Genomic DNA, 20,506 nt, shown 5'->3' with positions numbered 1-20,506 from the left:
GAGCATAATATAATCGTCGTGATGGCTGTGACTGCACACAACCTGTCTGATGCAGACAAATAATAAAAATGATATTCGAAAAAAAGAAACAACAAAAGCAGTTACAACAGCGAAAGAGAGTCATGAGTGTAACATTAACAAATTACTGTAATTATCAGAATGTATTTTCTTTAGGGGCACAATAACGAAACCACAGCACAGACAACAACAACAACAACAACCCAGATAATGAATGAAACTGAGATGCAACAGAATGAGTAAGCTGTGCGCAGAAAGAAAGGCGCAGCTGAAGTGGAAGATGCCACAGCAGAACACAACACAAATCAACAAGTCAAGTTTGAGTATACTTTGCTGATGCTCAAGTCCAACTAGGGCGTTTGCCAGGCAAGTTGTATAACAAAATAACAACAACAATAAATATGCAAGCGAAACTATGTACTTAAGGTGCTGTTCTGGCTGTGTTTACTACCGGCGAGGGAAACACCTCCTTTCCCAGCGCATAATATATGTACATATGCAGAAAGCTGTGCGCTGCATTCAATTACAAATACACACATGCTGTGGCAACATGCAAAAATGTTGCAAGAAAAAAGTTGCTGTATTTTGCATATGGCATGGCTGCGCTTGACCAGTCAGCCTACCGGCAACCGTAACAGTGTCAGCAACATACAACGGCTTGACCGAAAAGCCGAACGCCGAAGTTGATATGATCATTTGTGGCCATAACGTGTACGCGCATGTGATGAACGCGCCTGCGCCCAACGCTCATGCATATATGAACAACTGGGAATGCCCAGAAGCACTTTGTGTAGCTGACCGCCCGCTTGGCGCTGCACTGCGTCTCTTCTGCTTTCTAACTCACATGGCTGCCGCTGCAACTCAAATTCCAAAACATTAAGATTATCTTGCGCGCACTCGCTCAGTCGACCGCTGCTTGCCACAAAAGTGCCAGCTTTTACTTGCCTTCGCTGTGTTGTTTTTGTAAAATATTCATATACATATTTTGCGATATTACTAAGCGCTCGGCACTCACCTGTATCCATGGCGACCAGCGTCAGCGTGTACTCAGCCTTCGCCTCACGATCCAATGCCCGCAGCAATGATATTTCGCCTGTCGATGCATTTATGCGAAATAGATCGGTATCGCCCTCTTTCAGAAAGTAGCGCACTTGCGAGTTAAAAGGCGGCGTATCCGCATCGTAGGCCTCCACTGTCAGCACATAGCCGCCGTTCGGCGGTATAACGTTCTCCATCACATAGGCCAGATAGGGGGAGTGCAGGAATGTGGGCGGATTGTCATTGATGTCCATGATGATGATCGTCAGTTCGGCGGTGTCGTAGCGTGTCTCACGCTGTTCCACAGCATGCTTAGCCGCACCGACAACCGCTACACCGCCGCCAACACCACCACTCACACCACTACCTCCACCGCCGCCGCCAACAACACTCGCGCCACTCACAGTGCCCACTTTGCCGCCTAACTGCAGCTGTGCGGCTGCAGCCACGACATCGGCGGCACAATCTTCAGCGCGCACGGTCAACACATAACGCGGCTTGCGCTCATAATTCAAATTCTTTGCGACGCGCACCGCACCTGAGTCCTCGCTGATGCTAAAGTCGCGGTTATCATCGCCGGCAGCGATTGAGAAGCGTACCCGTCCGTTGGCGCCCTCATCTATATCGGTTGCGGCGACTTGCAACACCATTGCGCCAATGCTGGCATTCTCCGGCACCGATGCAGAATACTGTTTCGGATCGAAGACGGGACTATTGTCGTTTTCGTCCAGTATGCGCACGGTGATCTGCGTATGTGTAGACTGCGGCGGTTCGCCACGATCACGTGCGGTCACATTGAGTAAGTAACTTGAGCGGAGCTCACGATCCAAGCGTCCGGCCACGCGTAGTAACCCGTCCACAGCGCCCAAAGTGAAGGGTACACTGTTTTCGTCGTCATAATCAAGGTTTAAGGCGGTCGATTTTTTGCCATCGAGCAAGTATTCGATGTAACCGTTGCGACCCTCATCGCGATCGATGGCTTTAACTACCATTACAACAGTGTTGGGTGCAATATTTTCGAGCACACTTGTTTCGTTGGGCGACGTGAAGCTGGGTGCCTCATCGTTGACGTCCTTCAAGACGATGGTGACCTGTGAAAAGAAATAAATTTAAGAAATTAGTTTAGATATTCTATAAATTGGATAGCCTACTTAAGTTTTTTATCTGCCTTGTTTTTTTCCTGTCAATCCCGAGGAAATGGAACTTTGGATAAAAAATTTGTCGAAATATAGTGGACAATAATGCTGTAAGCACTGGGGCTCTCAAGTGTTTCGAATGCTTAAACAAATATTCTGAGGAACTTCTATAAATTAGTTGAGAGATCAGAAGATCTCAATACCAGTACCAATTTCCGAAATGCGAACATGCGGGTCCTACGTAATAAAAACGGGCACGGATTTTTAACCGACCATGGACTACCAAGAACAAGAACTGTCAGCATTTCTCAAAAATATTTACTACAGCCACAACAACTACAACAGCAACTAATTCGGAACTCTATGTTTGAAGAGCGAAGCAGTGCAAGAATTTGAGTTCCATTTCTTACCTAAAACCAAACGGTATTTTCGAAGTACTTTAATTACTACAATAACAAAAAGAAAGCGATGTATGGACTTTTTGCAATCGGTAGTCAACGGCGGCAAAATAAAAATCATAACAGCCGAGTCACGAACGGCTTCACACACAGGCAAAGAAAAGCAGAAGCTACAGTGGGACCGATAAACGCTTTACGATAAGCGACTTCTGTTGCGGAAAATGTGAGAACATTTTTAATAAAATTGTTCGCAATAAAATAAAATCTGCGCGCGCAACTGTAAAAAGGTAGCGGTAGTCAAGGCAGCGGCAACGGCAACAAATAGGACAGCGTTTGCGGAAAACAAAGCGAAGGAAAGAGGAAACGGGATTGGCTTTCTCCGAGGCAAACGAAGGCGTTAATAGCGTTGGCAGAGTTTACGTAGGCGCCGACAAAAACTAAAGCAGACATGTCAAAGCGGGAAGGGTAGAGAAGGCAAGAAAGAGGAAGCGACAAAGTCGGCCATTGACGGAAAAACCAACGCAACAGCGCACTCATTTAGGCTTTAATGCAATTTCTAATTGCGAACGATTTATTAACATCAACAGCAGCGATGGCGGCCAGGCACTAAAACAACAAAAACAAAAAAAAAATATAAAATGCAAACAACAATAACAACAACTGCCAAGCAATCGCAATAAATTTGTTGTAGCGCATTTTCGCGCGCACTTTGTTGCATGCAACCGCCGCTGCCGCCACAATTGTTGCTATTTGCGCTTGTTGCTTTTGCTTTTGTTATTGTATGGCAGACAGCAATTGCCGTTCCGATGGCACTTACAGCGCCTTAAGCTGTAGCAATTCCTTTAAATTTGCAAATCTATTCGCTGTGGACATTAACGAAAATTTATTAGCTTCATTAAAATTTGCTTTACCCGCCGCAGTGGCAACAACAGCTGTGGCAGAGTGCGGAAGAGTGCGCTACAGAGTGTGGCTAAAGCCAACTTGCAACGTACGCCAATCAAAATAAGCACGAAAAGCCAACAAAAAACGAAGTACGTGCAATAGTTTGTGCCACAGAGGGGCGGCGTGGCGACGCGCGGTGTGGCATGAATGGTGGAAAGTGTAAAATAAGCATAAGAATAACTGCCGTAGATATAAAGTGGCGATAGATGCACCCAAAAAAGCGTACGGCTGTGCAACATATGTTGGTTTCCACATCAACAACAACAACAATAGCGACAACGGCAACGCATAACGCATGAAAATCAAATTTAAGCAGCGCGCTTTGGCGTAAAAAATGGCTGCTGTGGCAGCAAAAGTGCACAATGTCAGTGTCAGCAGCGGTCAAAGCAGTTAAAGGCAACACCAACATCAACAAACACACGCACACACATCTCAGCTGCGCGCTGCCACCTTGGCGCACGTGTGTGCTTTTATCCATTTTCTTACTTTTTTTCATAATTTTTCTTTGAAAAAATTGCAATGAGACTTGCCACTGTTGTTGTTGCATTTGAAAAGTAGCAATATAAATGAAGTTGCTCGCAGATTTCTAATGAGAGATTCGCAAATATTATTAATGAAGTTGTTGCATACATATTTTCCGCGAATGCCATGCCGCATGTAATGGCCAAAATGGATGGCAGGCCACATGCCACCAACAACAACAGCAAATATGACAAACAATGACAACACAACTGAATTGAGTAATGCGCAGCGAAATCTGAATTCACTTGCCACATGCCGCATATTTACTTGCAACATCAACTTGCAGCACTTGACCATGTGAATGTGGCGCGACAACCTGTGGTGCAACGCGCTGCTAAGCAATGCAACGCCTACTTGCTGTTGCAGAGTGCTGGTGGCGAGAATAATGCAGATATATATGCGCAGATATGTGAAGACATTAATTTTGTTGGCGACCAAGAAGAAGCCGATGGAGTTGGTCTAATAGAAGGAAAATAATTTAGAAAAAAATGTTTTTTGATAGCTAAAGCATTGAAAGAATGTTATTTCAGTTGAAAGAATTAAAAACTCAGGCATTCATAAAATATTTGAAATCATCAAAATGGAATAACATCAGAGCTAAAATACTAAAGTGAGCACCAAATTGAACTCTTGCTAGCTGTGATTGTCGATTTCAACAAGTGGTTGTCTCCAAATCTCTTCAAAATTCTGGAAAAACTTTGGTTCCAGCGGTGGTTAGCAAATAAAAAAATTTAATTTACTTTTTCTGGATCTTGAGAAAGAAAAAAAAATTCCAAAAATGTATGACTTGGTAATTTAAGAGCCCTATTATCCAGAAAAATAAGACAAAAATTACCCAAAAGAGCAATTGAAAGAATATGAGGCTAATATATATGAGGTGAGTTAGAAAAATAACGGGAATTTTCGTTTTTTGGAAAAAAATTGTATTAACCCATTCCCTCCCATTGTACTCGCTTGGGTGCAGACAAAAATGTAACAGAAAACCTATTCGGTCCCATTGTACTCACTTGGTTAAAAAAACAAAACATTTTTTTCTGTACCCAAGCGAGAACAATGGGAGGGAATGGGTGAATTTGTCTATATTAATCTTGTCTCCTTCAAAATAGTGCCCATTCGATATAATGCACTTATGTCAGGGCCAATCGTCGAAACATATTGGAAAAATGAGCTGACGCAAATGTCAAAGTGAGCACCTAATTAAACTCTTGATAATTTGAACATCGATGTCAGTGCTCTCAAATGTCAAAACTGTGAATATATTTTGACTTTAGTGGTTGACGAAGAGTTTATTTATATAAAGAAAATTATAATTTTTGGTAGTCTTGGGTTCAAAAAACTTCCAAAATTATGTGACTTGGTTACTTAAGCGCCCTACTGTGCAAAAAATAATACAAAGATAACCTAAAATAACATTTGAAAAAAAAAAAACAATAGATAGTGTACTGTGCATATGTGTTCAAAAAATATCGGGAATTTTCGTTTTCTGAAAAATATTTATTAATTCGTCTACATTAATGTTGTCGCGTTCAAAATAGTCCCCATTCGATGTAAACACTTCTCAAACTCGATTTTTGGGATAGCCTTTGGCTCTTCAGCAATTTTTCATATTCTTGCAAAACGACGGCCCTTTAAGATGTTATAAGGATCGTATTTGCGAGGCATGTACATATGTCAACATAATTAAAAATTTGAAAAATATTTCCTATTTGAAATTTAAAAATTCCTGTTATTTTTTGAACACACTTCTTATTATACCCTGAACAGATAGGGTATATTAAGTTTGTCACGATGTTTGTAACACACAGAAGGAAGCGTCGGAGACCCTATAAAGTATATATATAAATGATCAGTATGTTGAGCTGAGTCGATTTAGCCATGTCCGGCTGTCTGTCCGTCTGTATATATACGAACTAGTCCTTCAGTTTTTATGATATCGGTTTGAAATTTTACAGATGTTATTTTCTCTTCAAGAAGCTGCTCATTTGTCGGAACTGCCGATATCGGACCACTATATCATATAGCTGTCATACAAACTGAACGATCGGAATCAAGGGTTTGTATGGAAAACTTCCGTATTTTACTACATATCTTCACGAAATTTGGTGTGAGTTATTGTTCATAGAAATAATTTAATCTCCGAAAAAATTGTTCAGATCGGTTCACTATAGCATATAGCTGTCATACAAACTGAACGATTGGAATCAAGGGCTTGTATGGAAAACATCCGCATTTTACTACATATCTTCACGAAATTTGGTGTGACTTATTGTTCATAGAAATAATTTAATCTCCGAAAAAATGTTTCAGATCGGTTTGCGACATTAGTAAAATGTTTTCTTTTCTTACTTACTTTTTCTTACGTCTTTAGAATTGCTTAAACACATAGTTACTAAAAGAAATGCACCTGTGAAGGGTATATTAGCTTCGGTACAGCCGAAGTTAACGTTTTTTCTTGTTTAATTTGAACATCGATTCCATAAAAATATACTTCAAACCATGAACAAATATTTTATAAAATGAATATTTTTTTCTTTTGTTGCAACAAGTGGTCAAAAAGTACTCACTACTCTGCCATACATCCTTCTACGAATCGAAAGGAAGCATATAAAATGGCTGCATTTTAATGATGCAAGTATTTCATACACATATACACAATAGTTCACCTCTCTCACAAAGAATACACTCGGTAATCTACAATTGTCTGCTCTATACCCATGGATGTATGTATATAAGTGTGTATAAATATATATTCACAGTAAACTACATAAATATTTGATACCACTCACTTTACCCACTTTAAGTGAGTGCAGTGCAAAGTGATTTTTCTCTTCAGCAGCGTTCTTATTACGATTTTTCCTGCATTGATTGTTGCTGTTGTTGTTTTAGCAACGGTATCAGCTGTAAAATTTAAATAAATTACAGCAATAAAAAAGATAAACTTGAAATTTGTTACAATGTGCCGCAGCAGCAGCAGCAGCAACCATGCACACTCCACAAAGCATTGCCAATGGGCGAAGGTAAGTCGTGCTGTTTCGCTCATCCATTCACACAGCAAAGTAGTGTGCATGCACACGCAGCTCAATGTAAAGAATGACTTTAATTAACTGATAACTGTGAATATGTACAACTGTACGAATGCGAATAACTCATGCTGAGTGCAAGAGTGCGGAGAGAGAGCGATAGGGAAGTAAGCAATGCGGCTACAAGGATTGGGAATGCAAGCTGCAGCAATGCTAAGGGACACGTTGCTGCCGTAAAAGAAAATAAAGAAATTGTTTGCATGTGAGTATGTGCGTGTGTGTCTGTGCATTTGCTGGCATTTTTAATGATAAGCAGAATTCGCACTTTTGTTATCAAAATACATTTATTATGTGTGTTAATTTCGTACACTCAAAGATGTGGCGGAATTTACGAGATGCTGTATATATTATTTGTATGTATGTATGTATGTATCATATATATGTATGTGTTTGGTGAAATTTGTTGCACGAGTGACTGCAAGAAGGTACTTAGTAAAAGCTGAGGAGCTTGATTTTTCAGTGCCAGTGGAGATTTTCAGAATTTCAGACAAATTAATTTTAAAAGCATAGAAACAGAACGGGCTATTGTATGAAAAAATGGGTATATTATTCGATATGAAAACCCTTTAGAGTTATGCATTTGTTGTAGCGGAGATCTAACATTTCGATGCGGTTCAATTGGTGAAGTTTTAATGTCTAAGGGTGCTTCTTTCCATCCTTACCTCTTCATTTTAGTGAAATCTCTTTTCAGCGGATCACTTTTTGAGTCAGGTAATCTCGGGATATAGCTTTCAATGACTTTTTCTTGTTCTCAGACCTAAATAGAGTGTTCCGTGGCAAGAAATCGCCAAGTCGGAGACATATCTGAGAGAAATATTTTCCCAGCGGGGCACTTTTTGTGTTTTAGAATCTCCGGATCTGGCTTCCACTTCTTGAGTCAAGGAATTTTTGGATCTGGCTTCCAATGCCTTTTTCTTGCTCTCAAACTTAAAAAGAGTGCTCCATGGAAAGAAATTGACGAGACTGAGACTTATCGGAGTAAAATCTTTTCAAGCGAGTCAATTATTGAGTATGAGAATCTCCGGATCTGGCTTCCGATGACTTTTTCTTCTTCTCAGACCTAAATAGAGTATTCCGTGGAAAGAAATTGCCGAGACTGAGACTTATCTGAGTGAAATCTTTTTCCAGCGGGACACTTTTTGAATTTTTGAATCTCCGGATCTGGCTTCCGATGACTTTTTCTTGTTCACAGACTTAAAGAGACTGTTACTTGGAAAGGAATCGCACAGACAGATACTTATTGGGAAGCAAAAGACCAATCGTACTTATAAAATGTTAACGAAATTTCGCAAAATGGCTATAATTGGCGTATCTTCAATTAATAATCTCAAAAATACTAACACGAAATATTTTCTTTCAAATGGTACGAACTTTTCAGCCTATCCATAACACAACTAAAAATGAGACTGATAGCAACGCCTGAATCACCTCTAACTGTATCAAAACATTTTAACAGTTATCGCTAGAATAAAATACTAACGCCCTAAGCATAACTTCCTCAAACACTAATCCTATTAAAATGTTTGCTGCTGCTTGCCACAACGGCAGCGCAAGACGCCTCATTTACCCACACGCTTATGCAATTTTTTCCCACCGGCTGTAATACAGCATGCCAGCCAGCGCGTCTTTAACAGATCATCAGCACCACAATAGCCCACCGGCAGGGTCGTGTGGCGCATGCGGAAGGCCTGCCAGCCAGCAATAACGATGTGCGGCGCGCCAATTCGCGAGCGTTGCGCACCAATTAAAAGCACACAAACACACGCGCACGCTCGGAAAGACGAGCACATATGGGCGGTGAGCACAAATTTGTTGCTCTAAAATCAAATTTCTGCTACTACAAACACACACACACATATTCATTCATACGTACAAAAGAGAGGTGTGTTGAGGAAGTGCTGGCATATCAAAGCATATTATTTCTTCTCTCTAACATTCTATTGCATGCAAATTACCTGTACTGTTGATGATAGACGTTGTTGCGGTTGTTGCTCCACATATTGTTGCTGCCGGTGTTGACGTTGACGTCGCTGCTGCTGCTGTTGATGATGCTGCTGCAATTGTGGCTGTTGCTGCGCGTAGTCACCTTCATTGTACACGTTTGTTGTTGTTGGAAATTCTTTAGCACAATCTCTTGCGGTTACAATTAAATTATATGAACTTTTCGTTTCTCGATCAAGTTCACGGCGTGTACGTATCGTACCGTTGGCAGCAATTTCAAAGTCGTTATTATCATCGCCCGACGTAATCGCGTACTCGATGCGCCCGTTATCGCCTTGAATGGAGTTGGAAAAAATAAAAATAGAAGCAAGAAAAAAAGTTGTTAGTTGATATAAAGGGTGATTTTTTAAGAGCTTGATAACTTTTTTAAAAAAAAAAACGCATAAAATTTGCAAAATCTCATCGGTTCTTTATTTGAAACGTTAGATTGGTTCATGACATTTACTTTTTGAAGATAATTTCATTTAAATGTTGACCGCGGCTGCGTCTTAGGTGGTCCATTCGGAAAGTCCAATTTTGGGCAACTTTTTCGAGCATTTCGGCCGGAATAGCCCGAATTTCTTCGGAAATGTTGTCTTCCAAAGCTGGAATAGTTGCTGGCTTATTTCTGTAGACTTTAGACTTGACGTAGCCCCACAAAAAATAGTCTAAAGGCGTTAAATCGCATGATCTTGGTGGCCAACTTACGGGTCCATTTCTTGAGATGAATTGTTCTCCGAAGTTTTCCCTCAAAATGGCCATAGAATCGCGAGCTGTGTGGCATGTAGCGCCATCTTGTTGAAACCACATGTCAACCAAGTTCAGTTCTTCCATTTTTGGCAACAAAAAGTTTGTTAGCATCGAACGATAGCGATCGCCATTCACCGTAACGTTGCGTCCAACAGCATCTTTGAAAAAATACGGTCCAATGATTCCACCAGCGTACAAACCACACCAAACAGTGCATTTTTCGGGATGCATGGGCAGTTCTTGAACGGCTTCTGGTTGCTCTTCACCCCAAATGCGGCAATTTTGCTTATTTACGTAGCCATTCAACCAGAAATGAGCCTCATCGCTGAACAAAATTTGTCGATAAACACATTTCGAACCGAACACTGATTTTGGTAATAAAATTCAATGATTTGCAAGCGTTGCTCGTTAGTAAGTCTATTCATGATGAAATGTCAAAGCATACTGAGCATCTTTCTTTTTGACACCATGTCTGAAATCCCACGTGATCTGTCAAATACTAATGCATGAAAATCCTAACCTCAAAAAAATCACCCGTTAGTAAAAATATTGCAAAGAAAATCTAAATACTAAAACAACAACAAAAAAGATGAAAATTGCAACAAAATGTAAGTGACTACTGTTGTCGATGGCTTGGCTGCCAATAACAACACTACTACATTTACTCGAGCTTGCGGCTGGCTGGTTACCTGTCTACTTAGCTCGTCAGCCTAACGTATAAAATTGTTGTTGTCGCGCGGTTAACGGTGGGGCTGGCGAGGCGCTGACTTATTTCGTAACCTAACCCAGCAAACAGCCGGCTGTTTTTATTATTTTTATTGTTGTTGTACATATTATTATTGATGTTGCCTAAATTATAAATTATTTGCTATTCGCAAACATCAAACTTTCCTTTTGTCTTCGCTGCTGCAGTGAGCGAGCGCGAGATTTTCACTGTAATTTCAAAACTAATACAGCTTGCCACAGCTGCTGCCGTACAGCCACCAACATTTCGTGGTATTTTTTGTATTTTCATTTGAAAACGCTGCAATGCGCTACAATCCGCACCTCAACCAAACCGAAAAAATTGATTTCTGCGGTAAATGCAGCAGCTGATAATTTGCTGAAAATTATGACGCCTTTTCTAAATTGAAGTTGGCTGCGGCTGCTGTGAGTGTTTTCCTATTTGCCTGCGCTTGCCTGCGCTCTATCGTCGCTTCCACTATAGTTAACTTGTAATCATAACTGTGCCGCTGTGACTTACTGACTTCTTTTATTGCCTACTTTTATGCCTTATTGCCTTATTTCGTTGTGGCTTACTGCTGTTTGCCTCGAAAATCTGCTGGCACCCACTCAAAAATCATAAATGTGCCAAGGCGTACATATCTACATACACACAGTAATGTGTTTGTAGTCACACTCAGTCAGCGCGGGCATCAAAAGTCATGGCATTGCAGCCTTCGACTGCCTGGCAAATTTTATCGTATTATACTCATCCCGCTATGATGCTGTCTTGCTGTTAATATAACTACTACCATTACTGTTATTCATACTTTTCGCGCTGACTGTTGGCTTTCTGCTCTCAAACTATCACTCAGCCCCAGCTGGTTGTTGTTGTTTTAATATTTTTCTGACAGTTTGCCTTTTTTTTGGATTTATGATAGATTATGATTCGATTTAAACAGGGATCTAAATACAATATGACTCTTCAATGGGAAGGTGTAGGGATATAGAGATATTTAGTGAGTGAAAAGAGCGATTTTCCGTAAAAACTTAGGCCGTATACAGAGGAAGATGTTTCTATAATTCGAATGTAATTTTTTTCGAAATTAACTGTCAAATTTGACACGTTTTCTTCGAAAATTTTTCACTTAAATTATAGGGTGATCCATTTAGCGGTTTTCGCTATTTTCCAGGAGAGAGGTTGAGAGAAAGACACTATTATAGCTTAGTGAAAAGGGACTGGTTTTCGGTCAAATTTTGGCTGAATAAAGAATAAAATGTTTATATGATTCGGAAGTCTATTTTTCGAAATTCAAAGTCAAATTTGAGAAATTTTCTTTGAAAAATATTATTTTAAAATACAAAGTGATACCTTTAGTGGATTCTTTTATATTTTCCCGTTCTTTTCCGACAGAAAATTTGGAAGGAAGTATTTATAATAACCCCTTTTCGAACAAAGCTTTTCTGATGAAACACATTTCTTATTGGTTTTTTAAGATTTTTGCTTTGAATAAACTTTCAATAAACAAATGGAGTTGGACATATTATATATTCAGGTTCTTAAAGCGAGCAGTACTTAAGCTATCCGTGATATAACGGCAGAGATCGCCTGGAAGATCTTCGGTGTACGAAGTGTATACGAAACTAGCCGAAGCAATCACTTAAGTGGTGCTATATTTTCATAAAAATAATCTCTTTTAACTTTTGGAACACCCTGCAACAACTCTAACCTAGTGCTTGTGCAAACCACTCCGAATCATATTTTTATTTTCAGTAAACAAAAAGAACCAATAGAAACCCATAAAAATGTGTGCGGTTTTCGTCCACACCTCTAAAAAAATTGTTATTCAAACCGAAATTGTTCCGTTAATTTGGTTTTATTTGCCGCCATTAGTTCTGTTAATCCTGTTGCCACCAACGCTGTCGACATTCCTAGCTTAATTTGGCACAATAAATAAAAGTGGCGAAAAGCAGCAGTCGAGTCGAGGAAAAGCTAATGAATGCTGTGACTCAAGCCGCGTTTAGACGAAGTACATACGAATGCGCGCACAGAAGCCGTGGAAAGGTGTCAGTCATAAATCGTGAGATGCTCATTTTTCTGCGCACTTTTTTTTGCTGCTGCCGTTTTAGTGCCGCGCGTTTAACATTTATTTTATTTTTGTGTTGCACAGTTTTTGACACGGTAGTTTCGTCGTATGCCAGTTAGACGATATAATGATATTTATTTTTACTACGAACATAAAGGGAAACTCGGGAACTCGAGGAAACATGTAAAAAGCACCGCCGTTTAGTGGGTCAATGGGTGAAGAACGTTTTAAATGCGCCAACAATTGCAAAGTAATTTTACGTGTTGAGAAGTGTGGCAAGTCTGGTGCATAATAATGGAGGCAAGCAAGCAAGCGAGTGGGTGCTACTAAGCGGGCGCAAACATGTGATTATTGAACGGTGTTGCTAAAAACGCTTGCACTCAATACTTTAAGGAGTACTAAACAGCAATATTAATAGCTTAAGTCTTCATAAATAGCTCAGCACTTTGCCAGTTTAGAGTTCACTGTCAACTTTATATGCTGTGAGTTCCTTTTTATGTTGCATTTATAGTTTTTAACCTTTATTACCGATAGCTTTCCCTAAATGCCGTTACAAACATCATTTTGTTGTTTTAAAATCATTTGCATGACTTTGTGGCTTACCTGAGTCAATATCCGTCGCTGTGACCGTTACAATCGGTGTGCCAATCGATACATTTTCATAGATCTCATTCGAGTAACTCATCGGATCGAATATAGGCGCATTATCATTCAAATCCAACACATTGCAATACACGGTCAATGTGGTGGAGAGACTGGGATGTCCATTATCTTGAGCTTGCACCACAAGTATATAGTGTTGCACCTAAATGAAAAGGAGAAATATGAAATATTTTAAATGAAAGAAAGCTCGTTTATCGATTATAATGAAATAAAATTTGGTATGATTCTCTAAAAGCTCACGAAAGCTTTGGTGAAAGCTTTGTGTCGTGAAACTTCGCTAATACATGTACTATTAGTTTAACTGATTTATTCTTTCATTCCATTATTTTTTTTATTTTCCACTGTTGCAAAATTTTAACTATACATATTGCATTTCCGAAAATTCAAAATCTCATTTGCAACATTTCCAAAAAACTGATTATCGTCACATCACTCACCTCTTCATAATCCAAACGTGCTGTCAGTGTGAATACGCCCGTCTGTGGATTCAAACTAAATACATCATTGGCCCAATCCGAGATGACGGTATATGAAACGAGCGCATTATCACCCAAATCCGGATCGGTGGCGGCGATAATACCAACTTGATAGCCACGTGGGGCGTTCTCGGGTATGTCAAAAGAGTAAACAGGTTCATCGAAAATCGGTGGATTATCATTGGTGTCGGTGACCTGTAGGGTGGAAAGAAAGAAAACAAAATGAAGAAATCAGTATAATAAAATATAAAATAAAAAATATTTGTTGTTGTAAAATGTATGCATATACAGGGTGGCAAGTAATTTTGTTTGGAGTTCAAAAGTGAATGTAAGAATCTAATTTAAAATAATGAAAGCGGTTGGAAATAATAAAAATACTATGCAAAATTATTAATAAAGATTCAATTATTGAAATAAAATATTAAAAAATCGAAAATATAAATAAATAATAATAAAATTAATTTTTTTTTGTTTGTTAAAAATATTAAATTTTTTTCGTAAAAATATTTTTCCTTCGAAATTTATGATAAAAATATTTGTTGTTAAAAATATATTTTTTATACGTTTTTTTTCTAAATTTTTTTTTTTATTTTTCGTTCGAAATTTATGATAAAAATATTTGTTTTTAAAAATAAGTTTTTTTTCTAAAAATATTTTTTTTTATAATTTTTTTTATAAAAATATTTTTTTTCTGATTTTTCTGCTAAAACGCTACGCAAATGCAAAAAATTAGAAAAATCGAAAATATATAAAATTAATTTTTTTCTATTTTTGTTTGCTAAAAATATTTAGTAAAAATTTTTTTTGTAAAAATATTTTGTGAAATATATATATATATAAATAAATTTTTTTATAAGTTTTTTTTTTCTAAAAATATTATTATTTATAAATTTTTTTTTATATAATTTTTTTTTTCTAATTTTTCTGCAAAAAAGCTCTGCGTCTGCTGCATTTACAAACCGCATTTTAATTTTGAATTCGAAAATTTTATTTTAATTTTTGTTGTTGTTATTTTTTTTTTATTTTTTTTTTTAATATCATCCGATGCATTTAAATGCGTTTAAAAGGTGGAAACAGCTGTCAGTTCTTATTCATATCACGAATGCACTGGAGACAGCCCGGCAGGAGGCCAACAAGCAGAAAACTGGCGCACAAACAAAAAATACAAGCTACAAAGCAGACATATACATACTGACATACAGAGAAGAAGAATCATACGAAAAGCTTCATAATGCAAAGGGAAATGCCAACAGGCGAACATATATATCAGGGATGTGATTCTGTATAGGTAAAATACAAATATATATATTTGTATACTAATATATTATTGTATGTGTGCTTGTGTTGCCTTGCGAAGGATAGACATGTGTACACGCTGTTGAGAGGCGTCTGACAAGTATGACGCTTTATTAAAATACACCACAAACATACATACAAACATAAGGTACAGACGCATATTTGTATGCATAAATAGGGACAACAAGGTAATGCAAAATTACACGGAGAAAAAAAAATAAAAAATAAAATAAAAAATTAAAAAAAATCCAAAATGACAAGAGAGAATAAAATAAAAAAATTTAAAAAAAAAAAATAGAAAAAAAAAAAATAAAAAATATGTAAAAATAAAAAATTAAAAATAAAAAATAAAAAAATTTTAAAAGAAATAAAATGAAGAATAAAATTAAAAGCAACAGCAAATTAATTGTTCGCATTAAAAATCACGTTTTCCAAAAATAACACAAAAAAGGCACCTCATTTGTCTGCTCATATACACCTCTACCTATCCGCTCCGCCGCCGTCCTCCATATGCAAGCTCACAATATGGCCTGTGCAAAGTGTGAATAAAGCGACCTTAATACAATTTGTTGTTATTGTTGTATTTTGCAAGGCGGCAATACAGAAGTGTTAAATAAGTAGGTAAGCTATAATAAAATACGCTGCCGATGCGCAGTTCATGCCATTCAATGGTGGCAAATAAATTTTGAATTTTACTTTTGTCGTTGCGAATGCATTACATTCACTGTCATTGCGGCAGACGAGTACATTTATCAATATGTATGTGGTGTCTGTGAATAATGCCATGCAACGAGGGGAAAGGAGTGTAGAGCATGTGCGAATATATTGACATTTTTAGTGGTTTATAAGTGCAGCCATTTCAGCTGCATGGACCAAGGCTGGTGTGTCGCTGTGTTCGTGTGCTGCCGGACTTGGCAAATTATTAACACACATATATTGTACAATAATTACTTGCCGCTATGGAAACACAAAGGCACATATATGAGAAGTAGCAGGGTTGCATTTGGTGAGCAGTTTAAGTTAAGTTCCACAGTAAGGACACATTGTCAACTCAACAGACAGCTACCGTATGTGAATACACCACTACTGAGTCACATAGACTTCATAGTTGCAAAAAGAAGAATCAGCAAAAGGAGTAATAAGCAAGCAGCAGCAGCAGCATCAGCGCTGGAATGAAGGTGTCTTCATAATGCAATGACTTTTACTGTGTCACAGCGCATCACTTAAGGGCAGAATAATCTCGCTTTTAAGTGATGTAGAGACCTTGAAAATTAAAAGCAGCAACAAGAGAACGCAAAACAACAAGAAAAAAAGCAGACAGACAGACAGCAATGTCACAATGTGCCTACAACAACTATGAATTTATAAAGCTTTGCTTGGCAGTTGGTTGGCCGGCGTGTCGCTAAGCACAGCGCACAGCTCGGGAACGTCTAGTACCTGCCGATGATGTGTATATTTATGGTTGGCGTGATGTTGTTGTGCAACCATGTTGCAAGCTATATCAGTGTTTATATACAGATAGCTGACCATGTTGGTCACATGCGACTGGGATGCCCTAACCTGGCGGGTAACAGACGCGCTGCAGCAAGTCAAAGAGCAGCTGAGCTGTGTGCATGCACTTTAGCGAATTGCAAAAGGAAAATAATTCGCTAGAAAAGGTGCGAATTTCTAGAATTCTTTGGCATGTTTTAGGGTTCCGTGCGAAATATTTTCAATCAAGAGTTGTTCTATAAAAGATGTGGAATGGTTCATAATGCAATTTAAAGAGGTTCCATAGTAAGCGCGCTGTTTCTGAGAATTTGTAGTGTTTTAAAGGAAATAGAATGGCATTTAAAGTATGTGAAGCAATAGTCATGTCTCAGCTCTTATATAGAAAGCTTATTGTAAAATGATTGTTAGAGCTTTTAAGGAAGCTTTTAAGCTTAAAATTATTTTCGAAGAAATATATTTAAGACTATTCTTTACCAAATATATTTTCCAAATTTTTTTTATTCAAAGCCTCATTAAAGCTTCGTGAGTGTAATTGTACTTGAGAGAGGTTTCATTGCAACATAGAAGAAGTGAGCTGTTTCTGGAAAATTAATACAGACTTCTAAAGTCTACCTTATAATGACCATTAGAGCTTTTAAGGAAGCTATGAGCTATGATTTTCGTAGAATAATTTGTAAGAATATTCGTAATCAAATCAAGTTTCCAATTTTTTTAATTGTAGTGTTGAACATTTCGTAACAACAGAGAGGAAGTGTACTGTTTCTGGGAAATTAATACAGACTTCTAAAGTAAATATAATGGAATTTAAAGCAGTTGAAGAAATAGTTTCGTCGCCGCACTTATAATAACAGCTGATCGTAAAATGGCCGCTTTTAGAGCTTTTAAGGAAGCTTTTAAGCTCTGAATAATTTTCGTAGAAAATTTTGTAATAATGTACTTTGCTATGTATAATTTCTAATTTTTTTCTTTCTTCAAGCTTTATCAAAGCTTCGTAGACCACATTATTTTTGTTAGTGTATGCTTAAAGGTACCGGAATGTGTAATATGATGATGATATTCCGACGTGAATGTGTTATAAACACTTCAGTAGACACCACTACCACATCACAGAAACAACAACAACACTTTTTAAGGATAGCGACAATAAAGGAACAGAAAATTTATTGAAGAAGGTAGTTCAAACATTTTGTCAAAGTGAGCAAATTGAATCGTCTAAGTCTCTAAGGTTTTGGAAGAGAGCTAACGGTATAAAATTAGCGAAATTGGAAGTGTGGAAGAGGCAAATGAATAATGGACTCAACAAAATAACAGCAAAATTTCTAAGTTCATCTTCAAGCTTTCAAAATAGTAGACGCCACCAAAGCAACTGTCATAATTTTCCTGGAAGACTACCTCTGAACCACACATTTATTAAATTTCCCATGACTCAATTTTATTCATCATTTGCTTTTGCTATTGCTTTAGTTTAGTTTTGCTTGTTGTTTTTGTTTTGTAATCCATATACTGATTTTATCCCCGAATCACATATTTCCAACTTTTTTTCTTGTCTTCAAAAAGAGCTCAAGTTCTATAACAAAAATACCACGCCATTCTCACTTTACCATACACAACGCCTGCCTCTCCGCCTTTTTGGCGTCCATAAGCAGAGCTAGTAAGTTTGCCGCCAAGAGGCAAATATCAGATCCCTTTGCTTCACTCATTTTGGTACGCTTTTGGTTTCTTATTTGTTGTTGCTTATTGCTGGCTTTTGATTTTTCAAGCAACAAATTCCGTAACTAACTTTGAGTGGAGCTTAGGTGTGTGTTTGCATGTCGCTGCTTAACTTACTACCAAGCTGTAGTGCTTTTGCATTGGTGTTAAGTAAAAGGGAAGCGCATTCAAGTAATCATTGAGGCGTTTTTATTTAACACGTTGCGAGGCATCAAATTACCCCCTCAAAGAAAAGTGAAATACAAAATGCCAAAAACAAAAAAGTATAAGGAATACATATTATCTGCAAAGAGCAAAGAAAAAAAAAACAAAAACAAAAACAAAATAAAATAAAAAAATTTTGCAAGGAAGTAAAAAGGCAGTTTGTTTTGCACTGAGCTCGAGGTGTAACAAATATCGAACACGAGAATCTCAACAAAGCACTGCGAGAAATTTTGACATGAAGATCAGTCAGGAAGCCACAAAACGAAGGGTTAGTATATAAATCTCTGTAGAAGTAGGATATTTATGATTTAAAAAGTTCTCTAGAGCTTTCGAAAAAACCTTTGAGCTTTCGCTTGAAAGTTTTCTTAAAAGCTCAAAAAGCTCTGAGGGCTATTTTTTATAATTCAATATGAAACTTTTGAAATTATATAGTCAAACTAACTGTAAATTTAGACTTCGCGAAAGGAATAGTGAATATTTTAGAAATTTAGAGAGCTTTTTACACACACACTGGCTATAAAGCTTACTGAAAGTTTTACATAATTTTTTACAATTAATCTTTAATTTCTATTATTATTATTTGTTTTTCCTTTTCCGAAACTCACCAAAACTTCTGCCGTCGTATCAGTACTTTGCACTCCATCGGCAACACGCAACTGCAACACATATTTATCCTTCAACTCACGATCGAGTGCATCTTTCAAATACAGCCGCCCGGTCTCAGGTTCCAGCAGAAACTTCTCATCGCCACCGCCAATCAGGCTAAAGGTGAGTGAGCCCAGCGTGTCGGGATCGGAGGCGCGTATTGTGGCTATGTGATGGCCAGCGCCCAAGTCTTCGCTAACGTTGAAAGAGAGCGGGGTGTCACGAAATACAGGCGGACTGTCGTTTTTGTCCAACACTTTAACGGTGACCTGGAATGAAGAAGAAATGTTTGAGTAATGCAAATGAAGTGAAGGAAATTAAAATAAATTAAATAAATATAAGTGAGGTTAGGCATATATTTGTAATTGAGAGCGCTGTAATCATAAATCTTTATTGAGTATAGCATTAACACGTTATTAAAGCTAGTAAAATTAATTGATATATATGTAAGTTAGTGTAAGTATATATATAATAAATAAGACTTGACTGTGGTGCGCATGCGCGTTGTGGCCGACACCATAATGACAATTCAATAAAATAATTAATTGTAATCATAACCATATATTGCATGTACGACTAACGCATTTTATCGCTAAAGCAACAACAATAAAAACTACGAGAATAACAAGAACAACGCCAACATCAGCAACGATAACATTACTTTACAAGTGAGATGAACAAAAAGCAGCTAAACACCAGCGACCTCGAGCTGCTGCAACAGGCAGAAAACATGTTCAAATGAACACACAAACAACAATAAACACGCAAATGTTGCAAGTAAGGTGTGTGAGCGAGAGAGAAACTCCAGTCAGCTTCACTGAGAATGAAGGAAGTGGTGAAGAAAGAAGGTTTGCGCTGCCTGTTGCATCAGTTGGCTAGTTACAACAATAATAACAGCAACAACAACGAGTTGCAGCAGCTAGCAAACGAAGTAGTAGCTGGTAGCAGCCGTGTGCAACAACGCCAACACTTACACTACGCTCACCAAGTGGCAGCTACATTTTTAATTCAATTAAACGCTGCTACAAAAAGGTGAGCTGCTGCTATCAACCATAAAATCACTGGCAATACAATTGTGGCTAAAAAGCTCGTCGAAACAATAAGAAAACACGGCAACACACACACACACACACACACGCACACAAATATGTTGCTGCAACATACGCCTTAGCACAACTATGCGCGTTTGTACAAATGTTGGCAATGCTTTGGGTGTGATGATGTGCAACATGCTAGATACATGCTGAGCTCAAGCAACAACAACAACAACAGTGTTTGAGGAGTAAAAAAAGTATAAGACAGCGAGTAATAGAAGTGTAGCTGGTGTTGTTGCTGGCTGTGGCATGCAACATGCGTGCCTATGGCAGC

The 20,506-nt window shown here is 37.9% G+C and overlaps 1 protein-coding gene and 1 long non-coding RNA gene across 3 annotated transcripts in view; one reads left to right on the top strand and one right to left on the bottom strand.

The window, feature by feature from the left end:
- Positions 1-20,506, bottom strand: part of LOC105213050 (cadherin-related tumor suppressor) — a 229,040-nt gene that overhangs the window by 27,905 nt on the left and 180,629 nt on the right. For both annotated transcript variants that reach the window (XM_054228092.1, XM_011185574.3), the window contains 5 exons: positions 19,099-19,407; positions 13,754-13,987; positions 13,257-13,458; positions 9,090-9,409; positions 1,034-2,147 (listed from right to left, as the gene is read on the bottom strand). In XM_054228092.1, the coding sequence (XP_054084067.1) occupies positions 1,034-2,147; positions 9,090-9,409; positions 13,257-13,458; positions 13,754-13,987; positions 19,099-19,407 (2,179 nt within the window). The remainder of the gene's footprint in view (positions 1-1,033; positions 2,148-9,089; positions 9,410-13,256; positions 13,459-13,753; positions 13,988-19,098; positions 19,408-20,506) is intronic.
- On the top strand, positions 11,986-19,255 carry LOC128920536 (uncharacterized). The gene is made up of 4 exons (XR_008470618.1): positions 11,986-13,135; positions 13,188-13,926; positions 14,860-15,080; positions 19,122-19,255. It is a non-coding gene; the product is annotated as an uncharacterized LOC128920536 (long non-coding RNA).

This window comes from Zeugodacus cucurbitae, chromosome 3 (genome assembly GCF_028554725.1).
Source record: "Zeugodacus cucurbitae isolate PBARC_wt_2022May chromosome 3, idZeuCucr1.2, whole genome shotgun sequence".
NCBI classification, from domain to species: Eukaryota; Metazoa; Arthropoda; class Insecta; order Diptera; family Tephritidae; genus Zeugodacus; species Zeugodacus cucurbitae.
This window is presented reverse-complemented; position numbering and strand designations above follow the sequence as displayed.